The following is a 16520-nucleotide window of genomic DNA, read 5'->3' on the forward strand; positions in this document are numbered from 1 at the left end:
CGACAGTTCAAATCAGTAGTAATATAGTCCTCTCAACTACACCCATCTTAAATCTGTTAGTGAGGTATTGAGTCTTACCAATCCAAATTGGATTCGGGACACTTTTTTAGTCAATCCCAATCGGAAACTTAAATGCCCAAGTAAAATGATTAAATTATCAAATAATTATTTTATATTTGAATAAAAAGCATTCACATTGATAGTGATTGTAATCTCTGATGAAAATCAATTGTAATTGAAAACTATTTTTCTCCTCATCCTGTTAATGGGTTTTGTTTGTGTATAAATAAATCAATTGTTTAATTATACAGAAGAATGCAAGCAGAAATGCTAAGTTTCTACACATTATACATCTAACAGAGTTTAGGGAAGATGGTCACCTCACCTGCAATCCAGTGAGATCGAGGCACCCTCGTCAGTACCCGAAGTGCCAGAGACATGGAATAAGCTTCTCCAAGGATTAAAATATCAGAATGTATCTGTATCGACCAAGAACTAGACGAAACATTGACTCCCAAACATAATGTTTTGGGAATGTATCGGTTTGTATCGAATGTATCGGCCTGTACCGAATTGTTTTTTTCATTAACTGAATCATTCAAATGATACAATATTTTAAATCATGAGCTTCTCTATGTCATCTGTTTTCACAAGAAATACAGAGCCAAAGAGAGCTAAACAATGAAGATGGGTTAGAATGAGAACAATTAGTTGATATCCAAACCTTGGAGGGGAAAACTAGTTTCCATTTCGAGAGTTATATGTTGTCTGGGCTATTACTGCTCGGACTATTTCCCTCTGCAATCTCCTCGGGGATTATCTCGCTTCTTTCCATCTCCTTCACCTTCTCAAGCTGCCTCAAGAGATCCAACCTCTCTGATCCATATGTGGAGGGTATCTGCCAAAAACAGTTTTGAGTCCATATTATATATTCACGCCTCCAAGGAGACACTAGATCTCGAGGAGAAGACAGGAGGAGCTACATACCAGAGCCGGTACGTATCTTTGTATAGCAGCCAACATGGCTGCATGCCCGACAGCAGTAACCTGTTAATCATGAGAATATGGTTTGAATGTTAAATCCAACACTGCGTGAGTCGTGATACACTGACGTCGCTAGACACTTCGTTCAACACTGCGCTGATGTGGCAGTGCACAGAGAACCATAGATATCTTACCTTTACCTCAAGATACAAGGAAAGAAATCTATGGTTATCTGTGCACTGCCACATCATTACAGTGTTGAACAAAGTCAGTCCAGCATTTTCAAAAAAATATAGTATACTTTAAAGTCTCTTCTAGTCATGTAGACTGCAATTTTGGGTGGGCACTCATTTAAAGTATAACAAAGTTATTAAATCTTGGTTACGGTGTCTATTTTTGTCATTCTGGAAATTGAAATATTTCGATCACTAATTTTTTCATGGAAATCTGGTAGAAATTATGGAAATACTGAGAAAATTTTCATTTAATCTTTGTAGGAACTGATTAAACAAACATGAAAACATACTCCTAAGCTATCAAACAACTAAATTCTACATGAAAATTAGAATAATAAAGTTGTATTAACTAAAGAGACTTTAATATGTCAAATACTAGTATAAATTAACGAGCTTTGTTATATTTATTTTATTTTTTAATATGTAGGAATAAATTACTAATATATCCAACTAATTAGAACAGGAACGATTGTATGCATGTCCATACGAGAATGTGCTAACATACTTAAAATACATGAAAATATGATAATAAATAATTACTTGACTAATCATAACTGACTTCTAATATGAATGGATATTATGTGTGGTTCACAAGTCCATTCTACAAGCAAACTATTTTTTTTTTGTTGTTATTTTATAGATGTTACTCATATTTTTATAATAATTGACATATTTCTACCAAAATCTTGTATTTTTATACCAGAAATTTACTTATTTCAGTCAAAATTTTACTGTTCACCAAAATATTTCGCAAAATTAATAGTTCTTTCGAAATATAGACAAAAGGGAATTGTCGATTAAATTTCATGTCAGACCTTGTGGAAATGGAAATATGTCAAAACCAATACATGAGTAAAAGATGCATACAAAGAAAAAGGGCTCTAAAAAACTTAATCACTTGATGATTGGGACAAGCCAATAGACATTTTGGACCATGTCCCTGCAATAGGTGGCCAACTCACTCATTGACTAGTTTGCATAAATGCATGGATGAACCACCATGGCACACCACCAGGAACACATTCTATGCCCATCACAGCCATAATTTCCCAAAACGTCAGTTAATATGTGGAGAAATGAGTACAGCAGATCAAGAGAACATGTAGCAGACACAAACAGAAATAAGAGAAGATGAGCAGTAAGTACGCACGGGAAGAAGCATAAGAATGCCGATTGGTACCACGGATGCCAAGTCAGTTAGGGTTCTTCGAAGTGCTTTCTTTTCTTTCTCTGTTAGTTCATCTCCTGTAAGAGATCTTCTGAGCAATTCTAGAGCAGCAATGACATCGATGGCTAGGAGTTGAGTGCCTTGCCAAACATCCTGTTTTACAAACATAACATAGCAAGTTTCTTGAGTTGTGAGGTCAATAAGAAACATCTCTATAGTGATATGTTAATTTCTTGTTTAAACGTGCACAAATAAGAATGACCGTATTGGTGAACTTCCAAACTTTGAAGTCCACCAAAGGGTTTCGACACCAAAATTTAGATTCCAAAAATCCCCCCACCTCAACATTTAAATTTAATATAATCACTCACTCAGGTCAAAAATCAAGAAAATTGCAATTGCACATCCTAAAACCACGCTGGTTAGTTTTCAAAATTACAAAAATATCATTTTTACTATGTAATCTTCAAAACTACCATTTAATTAATATTTTAAATTACAAATAAGCCCTTCATACACATGTGCGTTTGCACATGCCACCTTCCAGTTTAATTAAATAACAGTTCACTAGTTAAAATATGGCTTGACTAGTCTACCATTCAATAAAAGTTTGTTATCGACAAATACATGAAAGTGCATTTTATTTCTTAAATAGGATATTTTTACTATAATTGACGCTGGTTTCTTATAATTTGTAAATTCTATAATTGGTAATACTCTTAATAAAATCTTGAATTGTATGCTACCCTAGTGATAACTCATCTATGATATATCAAGTGCAAATTGTTAGGTGACCTTTACATAGTCACCCATAATATGATTTCAACAACACCTTGTGACATATACATGCATGCAATCATCAATTTATTATAACTATTTCTTAAGCATATAGCTATAGTGAAATTAATTTGTTAAGATTAAGACAATGAGAAATATTTAATAATCAGGAAGAATCTACCAGTTCCTACAAACATTAAAAGAACAATCACAAAAGAATACAATCTCGGTGAGTCTAAAAACTACAAAAACAAAAAAAGACAAAAAAAAAAAAACAGAAAAATAAGCAAATAAAACATCACAGAACCTAATATGCAAATCATTTATGACAAAAATCTTCATCAGCCGACTCATAATTTTTTGGGATAAGGCTTTGATGATGACCATAAAATCTTCATATTCCACTTTCCTCATTAATTCTAGTACACTTATAGTTTCAATATAACTATATTTTTCATTACTTTAATAACTGTGCATATGCTTTAATCTATCAGGCTTTCTGTATGGTTCACCAACACAAGCACTTCTGTTTATAGACCATGATTAGCATCTGTAACATCTCAGATCATCCAATAACTGATGAAAATAGAATACATCCATACCGTGCTAGCTTCTTTTAGTTTGTTCATTGATTTGCTAATAAGATTTTCTTCCTTTCGCAACTGAACTAATTGACGACCAGCAGCTTCAGCACCATAACTGGCATTGCCGTCTGTAACTCGAATATCCTGAGAGAATGCACAAACATCTCAGCCTCATGAACAGTGGTGATCCAAAACAACCGCAATGAACTCATGGCAGCGAACATGAGTATTAAATAGAAACTACAAAAAAACATCATTTAGTGGAGTTCTGACCATCATTGACATGCTATCATACAATGTGATATCTATTGGTGGATCCCAATGATTGGTCAAACAAGTCGATCATTTATTTTGAAACTGAATCCTTCTGATTTATGGGTGCAAAGAGTAATGTGGTGCAATTGGGGGGAAAGGAAAAAAACATCTACTTGGGTAACTACTCATCTTTATTGAAAGAGCTATAGGTAGCCTTAATATATTACTTATATCTTTCATTGCAAACCATACATACAGGTTTGACAACAATTTCCTTTTTTTTTTCCGGCCATAACTTTTTTGGGAGAAGACACGAAGACCTTTTTTTTAATCAGCAAAGAATTTATTAAAGAATCGATAGTACATACAACAAAACCTTGGAGATTGTGAAATCCTACCTAGGAAACACAGAAAGAACAACTAAGATTACTAGAAAATTTTCCCCTCCTAGCATTCCACTGTCTCTCTTAAAGAAACAAGAACAACAAACTCCTAGAAGTACAATAGGAGGGATCAGTGAGTTTTGCTAAATTTAGGGTGCCATCATGCCATCACACTGAAAGAAATCTTAGAAAAACAGTGACCTAAGCCTTCGAACTTAGACATCTTCAAAACAAAAAACAAAAATGAATAGAAAGAAACTGGATGGATGATCATAAATCCAATCATCTTTGTTGCACAAGCTGGGGGGCTATAGGCCAGACAAGCTTTTTGGAAGGTAAAAGATTGGTATGACTAATAGAAATTCGATTGCCTCCAACAAGTTTTCGGATCATACATCAATTGATTGGATCTGAATTCTACATTTGGTAAATTCTTACCACAGATTCAGATCTTCTAGCAAATGTCCTAGGAATATCTCTCACAAGATTTCAAAACTAAACAATATATTCAAGAGATACCTCTTCTCTCCCAGATTGGTTGGTACTTCTTTGAACTCGTTTTTCAAGTTCAATTAGCTCATGCCTTAAAAGTTCAAAGCGGCGTATCTCGTTTGACTCTAGGTCTGCATCACCCTTATTTGCAGTAGTAGCCAGTTCTAAATCTTCATCTTCCTGAAAAAAAGAGAACACAGTATATGAAAATCAACATTTCGAAAGAAATATGAAAACTTTCTACTTCACAGTAAAGAAACCAAACTTCCAGAGTTAATTCTCTCTATTTTTTCGACTAAACCCAATGGTAAAATCCCCAAGCCCCAAAATTGTACCTTTTTCTGCCCCTCAATCCTACAATTTCTGCCTGGTTAAAAGCCATCCCACCATGAACCTTAATTCTAGATCATATTTACACGGCAAGAAACAATCTTATGTGGTTTGACAAAACAAAGATAAAAAGGGTTGAGCATGACAGGAAAAGTTATGGCTCTTTGCTAACATTTCGAAGAAACCCTAAGATGCAACTAGACAAAACTCTTCAACCATTAAAGAAAAAAGAAAACTAGATGAAAATCTCAGGATTGATAAGCTTAGTTTATATTGGCTACAGAATAAATATCAATACAAAAAGGTAAACTGTTGGTTCCCCTTTTGGTAATACTCTCACATAGTTATTTTATTTTTCTAAATTCCCCCTCCATTGCGATTTTGGTATGTTAAAAAGAAAAAAAAACTAAATAGATAGTACTCTAACCATAAGAAATAACTGAATAATGGTAAAGACAATTCATACAGTTTGATCCAATGCTGATGACCTGGTCCCTAACTTCCCGGTGGAACAGCGCACTAAGAAGCTCCACAAACCACGAGGATTACCGAACACCCTGAAAAAGAAGTTCCATGTAAATTAGAGTGTACCAAATTAGGAATAAAGGAATCCAATTGAAGGTCCATTCTCTGAAAAAAATCAAATGTGTAAAATATAACAAAGGAAAAAAATCACAAGAAGATTGAGGCATGGCAACCAAACCTATTCGCTGAGATTTCATCTTTGGAACTCCTATCTGATTTGGGCATCACAATAGCGCTTTTTCCACCTTTCCTCACTGAATGCTGTCCCTGCTTACTAATAGAAGACATCGAAAGACCTTCATCATCTCCCTGGTTGATCAGCACAAAAGAAACCATCAGAAAAAGGTAAGATCAAGATCAAGTTGAACTAATGTCATTAATGTAATGTGTGTGTTTCTTATCAAGAAAAAGCATTACAGACAGTTCAATGTGCAGGCAAAAAAGTAGCGGAGCCAAGAGAGACTCCATTGATTTTAGTGTACACTGGGCTAATATGATTAACTATTGAGAGATCTGTGCTTCCATTTACTTTTCTTTCAAGAAATTTGTGATGTGATGCTGATTAAGTGTTAATTAATTGACTATTAACACGTAATTGATCCTGCAGACCTGGGATCAAAACCCCATATTAACCCTTATGCATATCAAAAAGATTAATAGGCTCAGACTAAATGAATGAACCAGTTCAGTAATTCCCAAACGAATGACATTGTTTCACAATATGTAATATTGAATTATAAATTAAGAAATAAACGAAGAAAATACCTGCTGGAGAGAAGCCGCCTTTGCTCTGAAAGAAGCCTCCAGAAATTCAGCTTCTTTCTTAAGTCTCCTTATCCTCTCTAAGTTGGAACAAGCAGCTTTTAGATGCTCCTTTCCAGAATCAGAACTGGAGAAATGTAGCTCTTGAAGCAATTCTTCCAATCTTTTTAGAGCTTCTTCAACATTCTCCAATGCCTGGTACCACATATCAATCTTATTGTACCATTATAAGCGTTAACAAGTCCAGAGATATTAAAGCATAGAAAAGGACCAGGATGACCATGGGACAGAAACTGCTCTTCTATAAGAGCTAAACTGTGGGACCCCAACAAAACTGAGAGGACTAGTTAACTAAGGAGCAAGGCAACTCTGAGCTATGGATGTTCTGAATTCTGATGCGTGAAATGTCTAGTAGTAGCATGGCTACTTGCATATGTTCGAGTTAGAAGACAAAGAAATTAATTTTCTTTTAAAGAAAAAGCACATCAATAAGAATAAAGGGGATTGCCAATTCCTCATAATAAATGACAGGCGCTTAACACAAAAAATAGTATCCAGCAGAAACACAAATACATGTCCCTATCCAGGTGAGCGTAGACATGAGATTGTACACAGGTGAATATGACCTTGTTTCTTTTCTTGCTACATTTTTCAGTTCTCAGCCCATTAAACCCTAACCAGGATAAGATGCAAATTGTTTAGATATTCCAGGTAAGTTATAAGATTCAAAAAATTAGTCAGCCTAGCCTGCTTCAGTACTTGACCTACTTCATGGTCTATTAAGCACTAATAGCACATCTACACCCATATAATGATAGGCCTTGGATTCCTGGGGGATTTTGGTCGTTTCCTGGCCAAAACACAAAGACAGGAAACCAGCAAGAATTTTTCAATACAGAAATCATCACCCAATACCGAAAGCAAAAAAACCTAAAAGAACCAAAATTCTACAGATTTATGGCATGGCCAATATCAACCAGTGGCAGGGATCAACAATCTTCCATTATAAGCCATGATCGGCAACTCCTCCTTACGGACAAGAAACATACCAAAAGCGTACCTCCTTACAAACCGGATGATGTGATTATGACTATTTTAATGTCACACATCATTTGTCTCAACTTTGAAGAACAAATGAAATTTCAAAACAAGCTAACACCGGAAAGCATGCAAAAAATATTCATAAGTTTCTGGCACATTTCCCTTTCCCTTTTTATGGTGGAACAAGTTGCTGTTGCGCTAGTTGAATGCACCACCACAAGGAGAACACAGATTTGATCCCTACTGACCCATCGAAGAAAGATAAAAGGGTATCCATGTCCCACCAACATCCCATTGTTTCATGTCTCCATTTCCAAAATCCCCAATAGCTAAGTTGCATGGATTCTTCCCATAATTACAAAGTCGGGGTTCAGGAATAATTCGGCAGTAGAAAGCTTTGGAAAAAATTGGCAAAAGAGATAAAGTCAGAAAAACATCGAATAAATTAAAAAAAATATATTTTTTTTAAAGTATAAAAATGCATATCATATACTAAATGATAAAATAACACTTAAAAATACTATAAAAATAAAAAATAAAAAATCATTGATTAATCATGATTTTTTCAAAAATTTTGTGACTTTTTGAAAAATTGTGATTTAATTGACAAAATTTAAAATTGTGATTTAGTGATTTTTTCAATAAATTGCAGATTTTTGTCACTATATTTCTTTCAAACAAGGAAGCATATGGTCCAAAGTGTGTCCAATTCCAGCATTTCACAGACTAAGATGTGAGTTTTTTCTTCTTCGATCAGTAAGATGTGAGAGTTATGTGATTCTATCTTATTCTCTTTCATTTCTCCATTTCAGTAGGAAATATAACATCATCTGTGTTCTTGTCACTAAATATACAATATATAAACCATATATAACATAATTTTAAAAAAAATACACTCATGTCATCATTAAAGTATCCACCACATGTGACACTCCATACCATATTGAATTCCAAAGCTCATGCCCAAACCTTGAAATATGCTTCTAACACTTTTCATGCCCATGCCTTCAGGGGGGTTTCCAAGCTGGAATGTTTTGGAAAGAAGGCTCCTTTTACCACATCCAAAACAAAAAAGAAGATTGATGCTTTATCATTAACATGTTTCTTTCCTAGAATCCTTATATAAATACCTTTTGCGATCCAAGAGAAACAAAATAAGATATTGCAGTATGCAGTCAGCACCAACATATGAACACAATAGTAAAGGTAACTCATGCAGAAAACATGTACCAAAAAAAATCATATTAGAAAAACATATGAGAAGGAAGGAACAAGTTCACTTGTTTTGAGAAGTATTCCAGAACATATCGTAAACTAAACCATTTTCAGTTTAATAGGATAACAAAAACTAATAAATCGGGGAAACTAATAAGAAAAAGAAAAGAATGGTGATGGTAATACAAAACTTCATTCAAATGGTTACTTCCAAAGTATGTAAGAATTCCCATTTGCAGTGTCTCAGGATGCCTTACATTTTCAAGATATAATGTCACAATTGCCAATTAAATCTATATCAACCTCAAATACACCACGTTTCACATATTTCTGCATGCAACAATGTATTACGTATTAGTTGTTTTCTTTAAATAGGTTGTGCCTTATGGATTAGTTGTTCATTTACCCAACCAAAAGAAAGAGAATGCTAAGACTCATACAAATAGCAGCAGTGGTCACTTACAAAGGTTTAAAAGGCCTTTAAATAAACTGCACTGAAGTGATTATTTGATATAAGAGGGTGACATATACCTTATCAAAAGAATCTAGTTCTCTCTCAGTTGGTGAACAAGTTCCAGATCCAGTCCGGTCACCAGGATGCTGCAGACTAATTTGCCTCATTTTGTTCCTGCAGACCATTTTGGAAATTTTTTACATCATTATCAAACAATCATTATGAAGTGCTAATAAAATTTGAAGGTTTAATATTGTGAGAAAGATGATATGATCAGTAAGAACACCAACTAATTTTTATTTTCTTTTCTTGTAGTGTGTTTTAAGGTTTAGGAAAAGTAACACATAAAAACATATACCCTACATTATAAAACAAACACATAAAAACATAGGAGTAATTGTTTTCACCTGAAAATGCGCCCCATGTTTTTATACAAATCAAAAGATTTGATAGAATATTTTATAGAAAGGTATTTTTATCTGAAGGGATTCTCACACAAAATTCATATTTCTTGGCTTAAGATTTAATTTGAATTTTAGAATTCAAATCATAAACTATTGGAATTTAATATCACTTCCCATATGAACATAAGTGTAGGAATTTAATAACACTTCCCATATGAACTAATTATACAAGTTCAGAACTTGGGATAAACCACATCCATGAGCCAAGAGGTACTACTTCCGGTTTGTAACAAGTTGGTCTCCTCTGACTCAACCAAAATAAATTTTAAAGAAAGAAAAGAAAAAAATACAGATGAGCAAACAAGGCTGTTTTTTCTTCTTTTTTTTTATTATAATGGGCAAAAGGATGATATGGTTGTATCTTGAGGACTTCGCATCTATGAACTTACTTTACTATTCCCAACTCATCCATGCATTCCCTCAATTTGTTGTGCCTGAGAGAAAATATAGAAAACGTTTACAATAAAATACTGGCTTAATAGATAAGAGCATTTCAACGAATTAAAATCATTTTACACATTGACCAATCAGAAGTTTAATTACCCTCTAGAAAGGAATCTGGCTGCCTTAATGTTATTAGGATTCTCCAGCCATATACTGTACTTAATAAAGCTTTGCATCCAGTATGAGCACACATCTAACACCTGGGGAATTGCTTCTGCATTGGGAGGTTCTTCACGTTTACTTTTATGGTCACGAGATTGCTTGAATGTGCCTAGATTGCTTGGATAGAAAGGAAGCCACTCCAGCTCCTCACAGACTACCTGTTTATAAAATCAGATTTTATGATTGACCACGGAAACATATTTTACCAAGACAATAAGTACGAAACGTGCTGACCTCCACATACAGTTGATAAGAACTTATTGATGAGAGCTGGGGATAGTATAGCACGCTGCCTCCGATGAGGTACCTGGAAAAACTCTCACAAAAAATTAATAAAGAACCAAAGAAAGCAAAGAAGAAAAACAAGATGTTAGGGAGAACATCCAGATTAAAAGTATCATCAATGAAGCTTTCAAACACAAGGTTCACAAAGTATGAGTAATACCTTATGAAGCTTTCAATAGGATCATCAATGACGTCAAAGTAATTTGCAGATAAAAAGGACTTTGTGCTTCTCCCTAAAGCAATGAAGAACCCAAATATTGCTAGATCCTTGTCCAATACCTGCAGCAAATCAACATGGAATATTTTCAAACAATGAGCACAGTTCTAATCCTGCATATTTATTATTCCATCTGATTCTGCATGTTTCCCAAAAACCCACATTGTAATGGCCCAGTTTATAACTAATTTAAAAAAAAAAACAGAAAGAAAGAAAACAAGTGAAATACGGGGTGGATACTGTCAATTAAAGCACATTCAAGGAGAGTTAGAAAGATGATATCAAACCCAGGGTTTAAAAAAAAATACTAGGGAGCCAACATTAACATGTAGCAAAGCCACACAATACAGCATAACCTCACAGAGCAATGCTTTGTGTCAGTTCAAGACAGCAAGCCCATGCAGAGTTCCAAACCCTAGAAGGACACCTATTGAATGAGCAACAGACAAAAGTTGTTTCCACCGTACTACATTAAGCAGCCCTTGGGTTCTAACCTCAATACTTTCACAAGTTGTCAGCCTTGACCATATCCTCTCCCGATCAATAGCCTGCTGAAGCTGTTTCTGTACAAGTTCCACCCAAAATGCTACCTCTTCTACTCCATGATCATTTTTAAGTCTACAGGATGCAGCCCGAGGACCAAAGTGGACAAGAAATTCTCTGCATAGGCCAACATCCTTCATATGGTAATAAACCTGACGTATTGGAATGAAATCAACAAGCATATCCATCAGTCTACCAGTTACATCAGGAATCATGGAGAAGAATTGAGAACATGAAACTTTAGCTGGTCCAAGCTTCGTGATTGCAGCAATGCACGACAGAGCAAGCATGAGGAGTGAAACATCACTTGCATTGCCGAAACCTGAGGGTGGTCCTCCTCCGTATCTAGCAGTATAGAAAAGACACATTATTCATTTCTCAAAGCAATTTCATCCAAGCAAATATAAAGCCTCTAGATGGAAGTACATGGACCATCACTACATACATTGAAGTAGCTGCATTGAAATGTGAATCCTTTTCGAAATAGTTAACGAAAGTCGTAACAACCATTGGAAGTTGCTCTGACCAAAACCATTCATAAGCTTCAGGTTGCTTAGCTAATAATTCATCCCTGATTAAGCTCTCCAAGGGAGCAGATTGTCGCATTAAGCTGCAACAGAAATATTGCATAAAAAATCACTAGAACTTATGTGAGGCAAGATAAATAGACAAGTACTGAAGTAAGAAACTAAAGTTGAACTAGAATAGAAGTAATTCGCAAGATAAAACATGTAATCCTAACATCAGGCACATGAACATCATAACCAAAAGGTTAGAAGTCTTAAGCGATCTAACACATGTCATTATAGGATCTTTAGGCTCCCAAACTCCATGAGAAATTGTAAGAAAAGATGAGTTCTGCATGTCATTGTGATTTCTTCAACTGAAGTCATGAGGAAAACCTTAGTTTCTCAAAAAGTAAGGGGTGCGGGAGAGAGAGGAAGCAACTGTAACAAACCAGTTTTAAATGAATTATTTTAAGAAGCGGATGTGGGAGAGAGAGAGCTTTGGAGCAGGAGATGGAGTGGGAGTGGCACCCAGGGTAGAAAGTTCATTCTCCATCATTGCACTGCAAAAAAATTTATTTTTTATTTTTTTTGTTAAGTATGGGTTCCTAAGGAAAAGGGTCACAGAAAAATAAACTCCGTCATTTGATTTTACCTAGGAAAATGTCAAAAAGAGTTCGCTCTTAGTTTTGGGGATGGGATTAAAAGTGAGATAATAACATTAGGTGAGAAAATCATTTTCACAGGGGTGGGCAAGCATTTTCCTTCCCAGGGTGGAAAATCACTTTGGGAAGGAAAATGAATTCCAGGGAAAAAGTGCAATAATACACCTGAAATTTTCTATCTTTGAGGGGAATAATTTTCCGTCCGTTTTCCATGCACAATCATACAAACCAAAAGAGGAAAATAATATTGACTATAGAAGTTGCAACTAAAGTTCATCATTCATGCAGGTTCAAAATAAATTTGCCTAATTTTTCAGACATAAACGGTAGAGAAAATGGACTCCCAACATAAGCTACACAAGATTGGCATAGAAACTTAAAACACAAAGGCTTGCACTGGAAATATTACCGACCTCCGTTGAACAAAAACATTAATATCCCTGTCTCTTCCATCTCCTCGAGATGAAATCTCAATTGCTGCTTGCAATAAAGAATATACAGAAGCCTGATAAAATAATTCATATATCATCAGACAAGCAACATAATGTTGAAGAATTGACTTGCTGCATTCTAAGGAAACACATATTTACACTAAGAATTCATGATCTGAACTTTGCGTATTTGCTTTATTCAAAGAAAATATGACAAAATAATAATAGCATAGTCACCAAGTCGGGGTTCAGGAATAAGTTGGCAAGGGGGAGAACCCATAAAATTCGGTAAAATCAGGAGGAAAAAAATCTTTAAAAAATAAGGAAAATATCATGCTAAGGTGCGGTATAATACTAAGTGGTGTTTCTCATTGTATCATCAAATCTCATATTAAACTACAATAATAAATCACTGAACCCCATGTTGATATCATGTACACATCCACAGCAAGTAACCAGAGGTGCATAACACATTCAAGGTTTATATTTTTCAAAATAAAAAATAATGCAATCATGAGTCCAAGCTAGGATTCATCAATTGGTCAAAATCATTAAAATCAATGCCATCCTCATTATTCGACACTTCCTCAATATCATTTTCATCAAGGTCATCTTTTTTTTTTTGTTGATAAATATAAATTAGATTAAATAAGAGAAGAAGAAGGGGAGGCTGAGGTAGCCCCCTAACAACAAGAAAAAAAACAACATGGAAAACAGGAAAAAGAAAACAAAAATACACTCCCTGTGGGATTCTACGAGTTACAAATAGTATCCCAATTAAAAACATAATCTTGGAACCCCACTCCCTCAAAGTCTTTACTCAACTTTGACCAGAAGAATAGAAAACCCAAAATCTCTAAGATCATTGTGTGAGACGAGCTCTCCTTACTATGAAATACCCTGTTGTTGCGTTCTCTCCAAAGACCCCAAGTAATGGCGGAAGGCAGGATGGCCCAAAGATGTTTCTTCCTAGAATAGAAGATATTGAAACTCCAACCCTCTAGAAGTTCAAAGAGAGATGAAGGAAGGACCCAATCCACTTGAAAACGAGATAAGAAAAACATCCAAATAATCCAAGAAAAAGAACAATGGATAAGAATATGGTTGACAGACTCCCCATCCTTAGAACAAAGATAGCAAAAATTTGGAGTAATCCACCTCCGATAGATCAAGTTATCCAAAGTGAGGATTCTACCCAAAGACGCAAGCCAAAGAAAGAAAGACACCTTAGATGGAACAAGAGAGGACCAAATAACAGAAGGAGAGAAAGAAACTTCACCCGACGGCAACAAGCAATAATAGAAAGACTTGACAGAGAATTTCTTATCCTTAGCCTTGAACCATTCTCTTCTGTCCTGCTCGTTTTCTCTGAGTTGGATTGAATTAAGAAGATCTAGAAGAGATGTAACCTCCATCAATTCCCAATCTTACAAGTGCATCAAGGTCATCTTTCGTTTTTCCCGATTTAACCTCAAACTCCGTGTTTTAATAGTGAAGTTCACGATTTAATCACGAAGTTCCTAAAAGTTGTTGAAAAGTTCATAATTAAATTGCTGAAGGAAAAAATTCATGATTTAATCGTGACTTTTTCAATAAAAAAAAATGGTGACTATGAATAATAGGGCTGTATTGTCATAATATACGTTAAACTGTATTGTGTGTGTGGGTGGATGTTTGGGTGGGGGGTGAGCATTAAGGTGCATTAGGCTTTTTCTTTGCCTCACTATCCTAATTAAAAGTGTCTTATTACTAAATTATCACATTTCTGTCTTATACTCTTTTTTCTTTCTCTTTTATCAACTCTTCTACATGGTACAAGAGCACATGTATCATGTGGTTTCTCACCTCCATCATCATCATTATAAACATCAAAGATGTCAAACAAGAGAGTTGCAGTTTTAAGAAAACAAAAATACCCACACATATTATAATGAACCCAAATTTCTTCAAAATAAAGTACAGTTAGCACATTATCACATAATTGTCATGACACTTGGCGAGTGTGCGATTAGGTGATACTATCAATTGCAAATGCATGATATGTGTTCTACATATTGAAAGTTATGGAAAATATTGGTCATGTGTTGTAAAATACTGTAAATCCCGAAGGACATAGCATTACCAACCCGATAAGATAGTGCCTTCACCCATGTAATTTTGTCTACACCAAGCCATGTCATTGAAAACCAAGAGATTTTCGATAAGGGGCTTTGTTCTTTAACTGCCAACTCAAAAACCCTAGCTGCATCATGTAATGACTGGATCAGTCCATCATTACAATCTTCACTTTGCAAAGACTGATTCAGTTTGACCCACATTTCCTCCACATCACTGCTGGAACTGGCCTGGGGAGTCCCATTTACTGTTACACCATCATCAGCAGAAGCTAATGGAGAGAGTTGCCCCAGCCTTCTAACGTTACAAATGTCTGAATTGAGTTTTCTAAATGCCCCCGTCCTGCAACTGTGGTTGTGCTTATCATACTTCGATACACCATGCATCATACGATATCTCTGCCTTGGATAACCCCATTCACATAGTAGTTGATTTAGGCCAACAACTTTCTTGCAGAAAAAATGAATCTTAATCGGTTTGTGTGGAAGGCATGGATTCGTACTGCTGCAAAGCAAACATGAAGTATTCACTCCAACGCAAAATTCAACAAAACTCCAGAAAGAACAATCTTTGAATGAATACTCACAGATTACAGAAACAAATTTATAGATTTAATCAAGTATTCTCTTGTAACTAACTTGAACTCACTCACTCAACTTGTAATTAAACTTATAAACTTCAATTGATTTACCATATCTACATGACAAGTTAATCATAGAAAACATTTTTAGCAAATAAACTGCATTTAACCTCAATTTATCCACTCCAATGCAACCATTAGCTCGCAAAATTCCACAAAACTCCAAAAAGAGCGATCTTTGAATACTCGCAGATTACAAAAACAAATTTAAAAGATTTAAGACGAAATGCAACAAATTATGAATCTTTCTGTTATAAACGAAAATTTTCAAACTATTAACAGAGCTTTCTGCTGGTACAGATAACCTCAACGATCGAAATACAATCAAACGGTAATTCTTTTACAGTGAAGAAACCCTAAAAATCACGAAATTTACTCAAAAAAGAAAATGAGATTAGGTACCTTGAAGAGATGAAGCTGTGATTCTGCAATTTGACCTCCATTGATGAGCGAAAAATTCAGGAAAATATTTCAACTTGGATTGACTGAGGAGCCCCAAAAGATTTGCTCCAAAGAACCAAAGAAATATGGTGGAAATAAAGAGAAACTACTTACGCGGGCTTTTGTGGATAGAGACTATAGAACTGACGTGGCTGTTGTTGTATCTGTACGCGTGGCATTATGTGGCCATAGATCATAAAACTTGTCGTTTTCTCTGTCCCAATCTTCACGATTATGTCTTAGAAACTGAACAACGATTAGACCGAAAATTTGTCATAGCGGTCGGACCATGGTTTTTATGTGTACATGTGGGTTAGACTGAATTTTTTTTATAGCGCTGCTATTGCCACACCAACTTTTGCTATTGCCATGCCAATTTTGGCTTATTTTAATTTCATCTT

The 16520-nt window shown here is 35.1% G+C and overlaps 1 protein-coding gene across 5 annotated transcripts; it reads right to left on the reverse strand.

Moving 5' to 3' along the window:
* Positions 1 to 288: 288 nt before the first annotated feature.
* LOC147384964 (uncharacterized) lies at positions 289 to 16229 on the reverse strand. 5 transcript variants are annotated; one of them, XM_086425398.1, is made up of 19 exons: positions 16081 to 16227; positions 15050 to 15542; positions 12906 to 12997; positions 11767 to 11931; positions 11273 to 11666; positions 10722 to 10840; positions 10511 to 10583; positions 10214 to 10434; positions 10060 to 10104; positions 9284 to 9380; positions 6500 to 6691; positions 5913 to 6043; positions 5676 to 5766; positions 4907 to 5059; positions 3768 to 3893; positions 2371 to 2541; positions 988 to 1047; positions 725 to 898; positions 289 to 563 (listed from the first exon to the last, which is right to left on the reverse strand). In XM_086425398.1, the coding sequence occupies exons 1-18, from the start codon at positions 16119 to 16121 to the stop codon at positions 758 to 760; spliced, it is 2805 nt and encodes a 934-aa protein (XP_086281524.1). In that variant the 5' UTR covers positions 16122 to 16227; the 3' UTR covers positions 289 to 563; positions 725 to 757. The 5 variants fall into 5 exon arrangements, with proteins under 5 accessions (XP_086281524.1, XP_086281523.1, XP_086281525.1 ...); XM_086425397.1 differs by having other exon boundaries at positions 289 to 589; XM_086425399.1 differs by lacking the exon at positions 289 to 563 and having other exon boundaries at positions 567 to 898; positions 15050 to 15539; positions 16081 to 16229.
* Positions 16230 to 16520: the final 291 nt, after the last annotated feature.

This window comes from Akebia trifoliata, chromosome 15 (genome assembly GCF_017979445.1).
Source record: "Akebia trifoliata isolate Shusen 1 chromosome 15, ASM1797944v1, whole genome shotgun sequence".
Lineage (NCBI taxonomy): Eukaryota > Viridiplantae > Streptophyta > Magnoliopsida > Ranunculales > Lardizabalaceae > Akebia > Akebia trifoliata.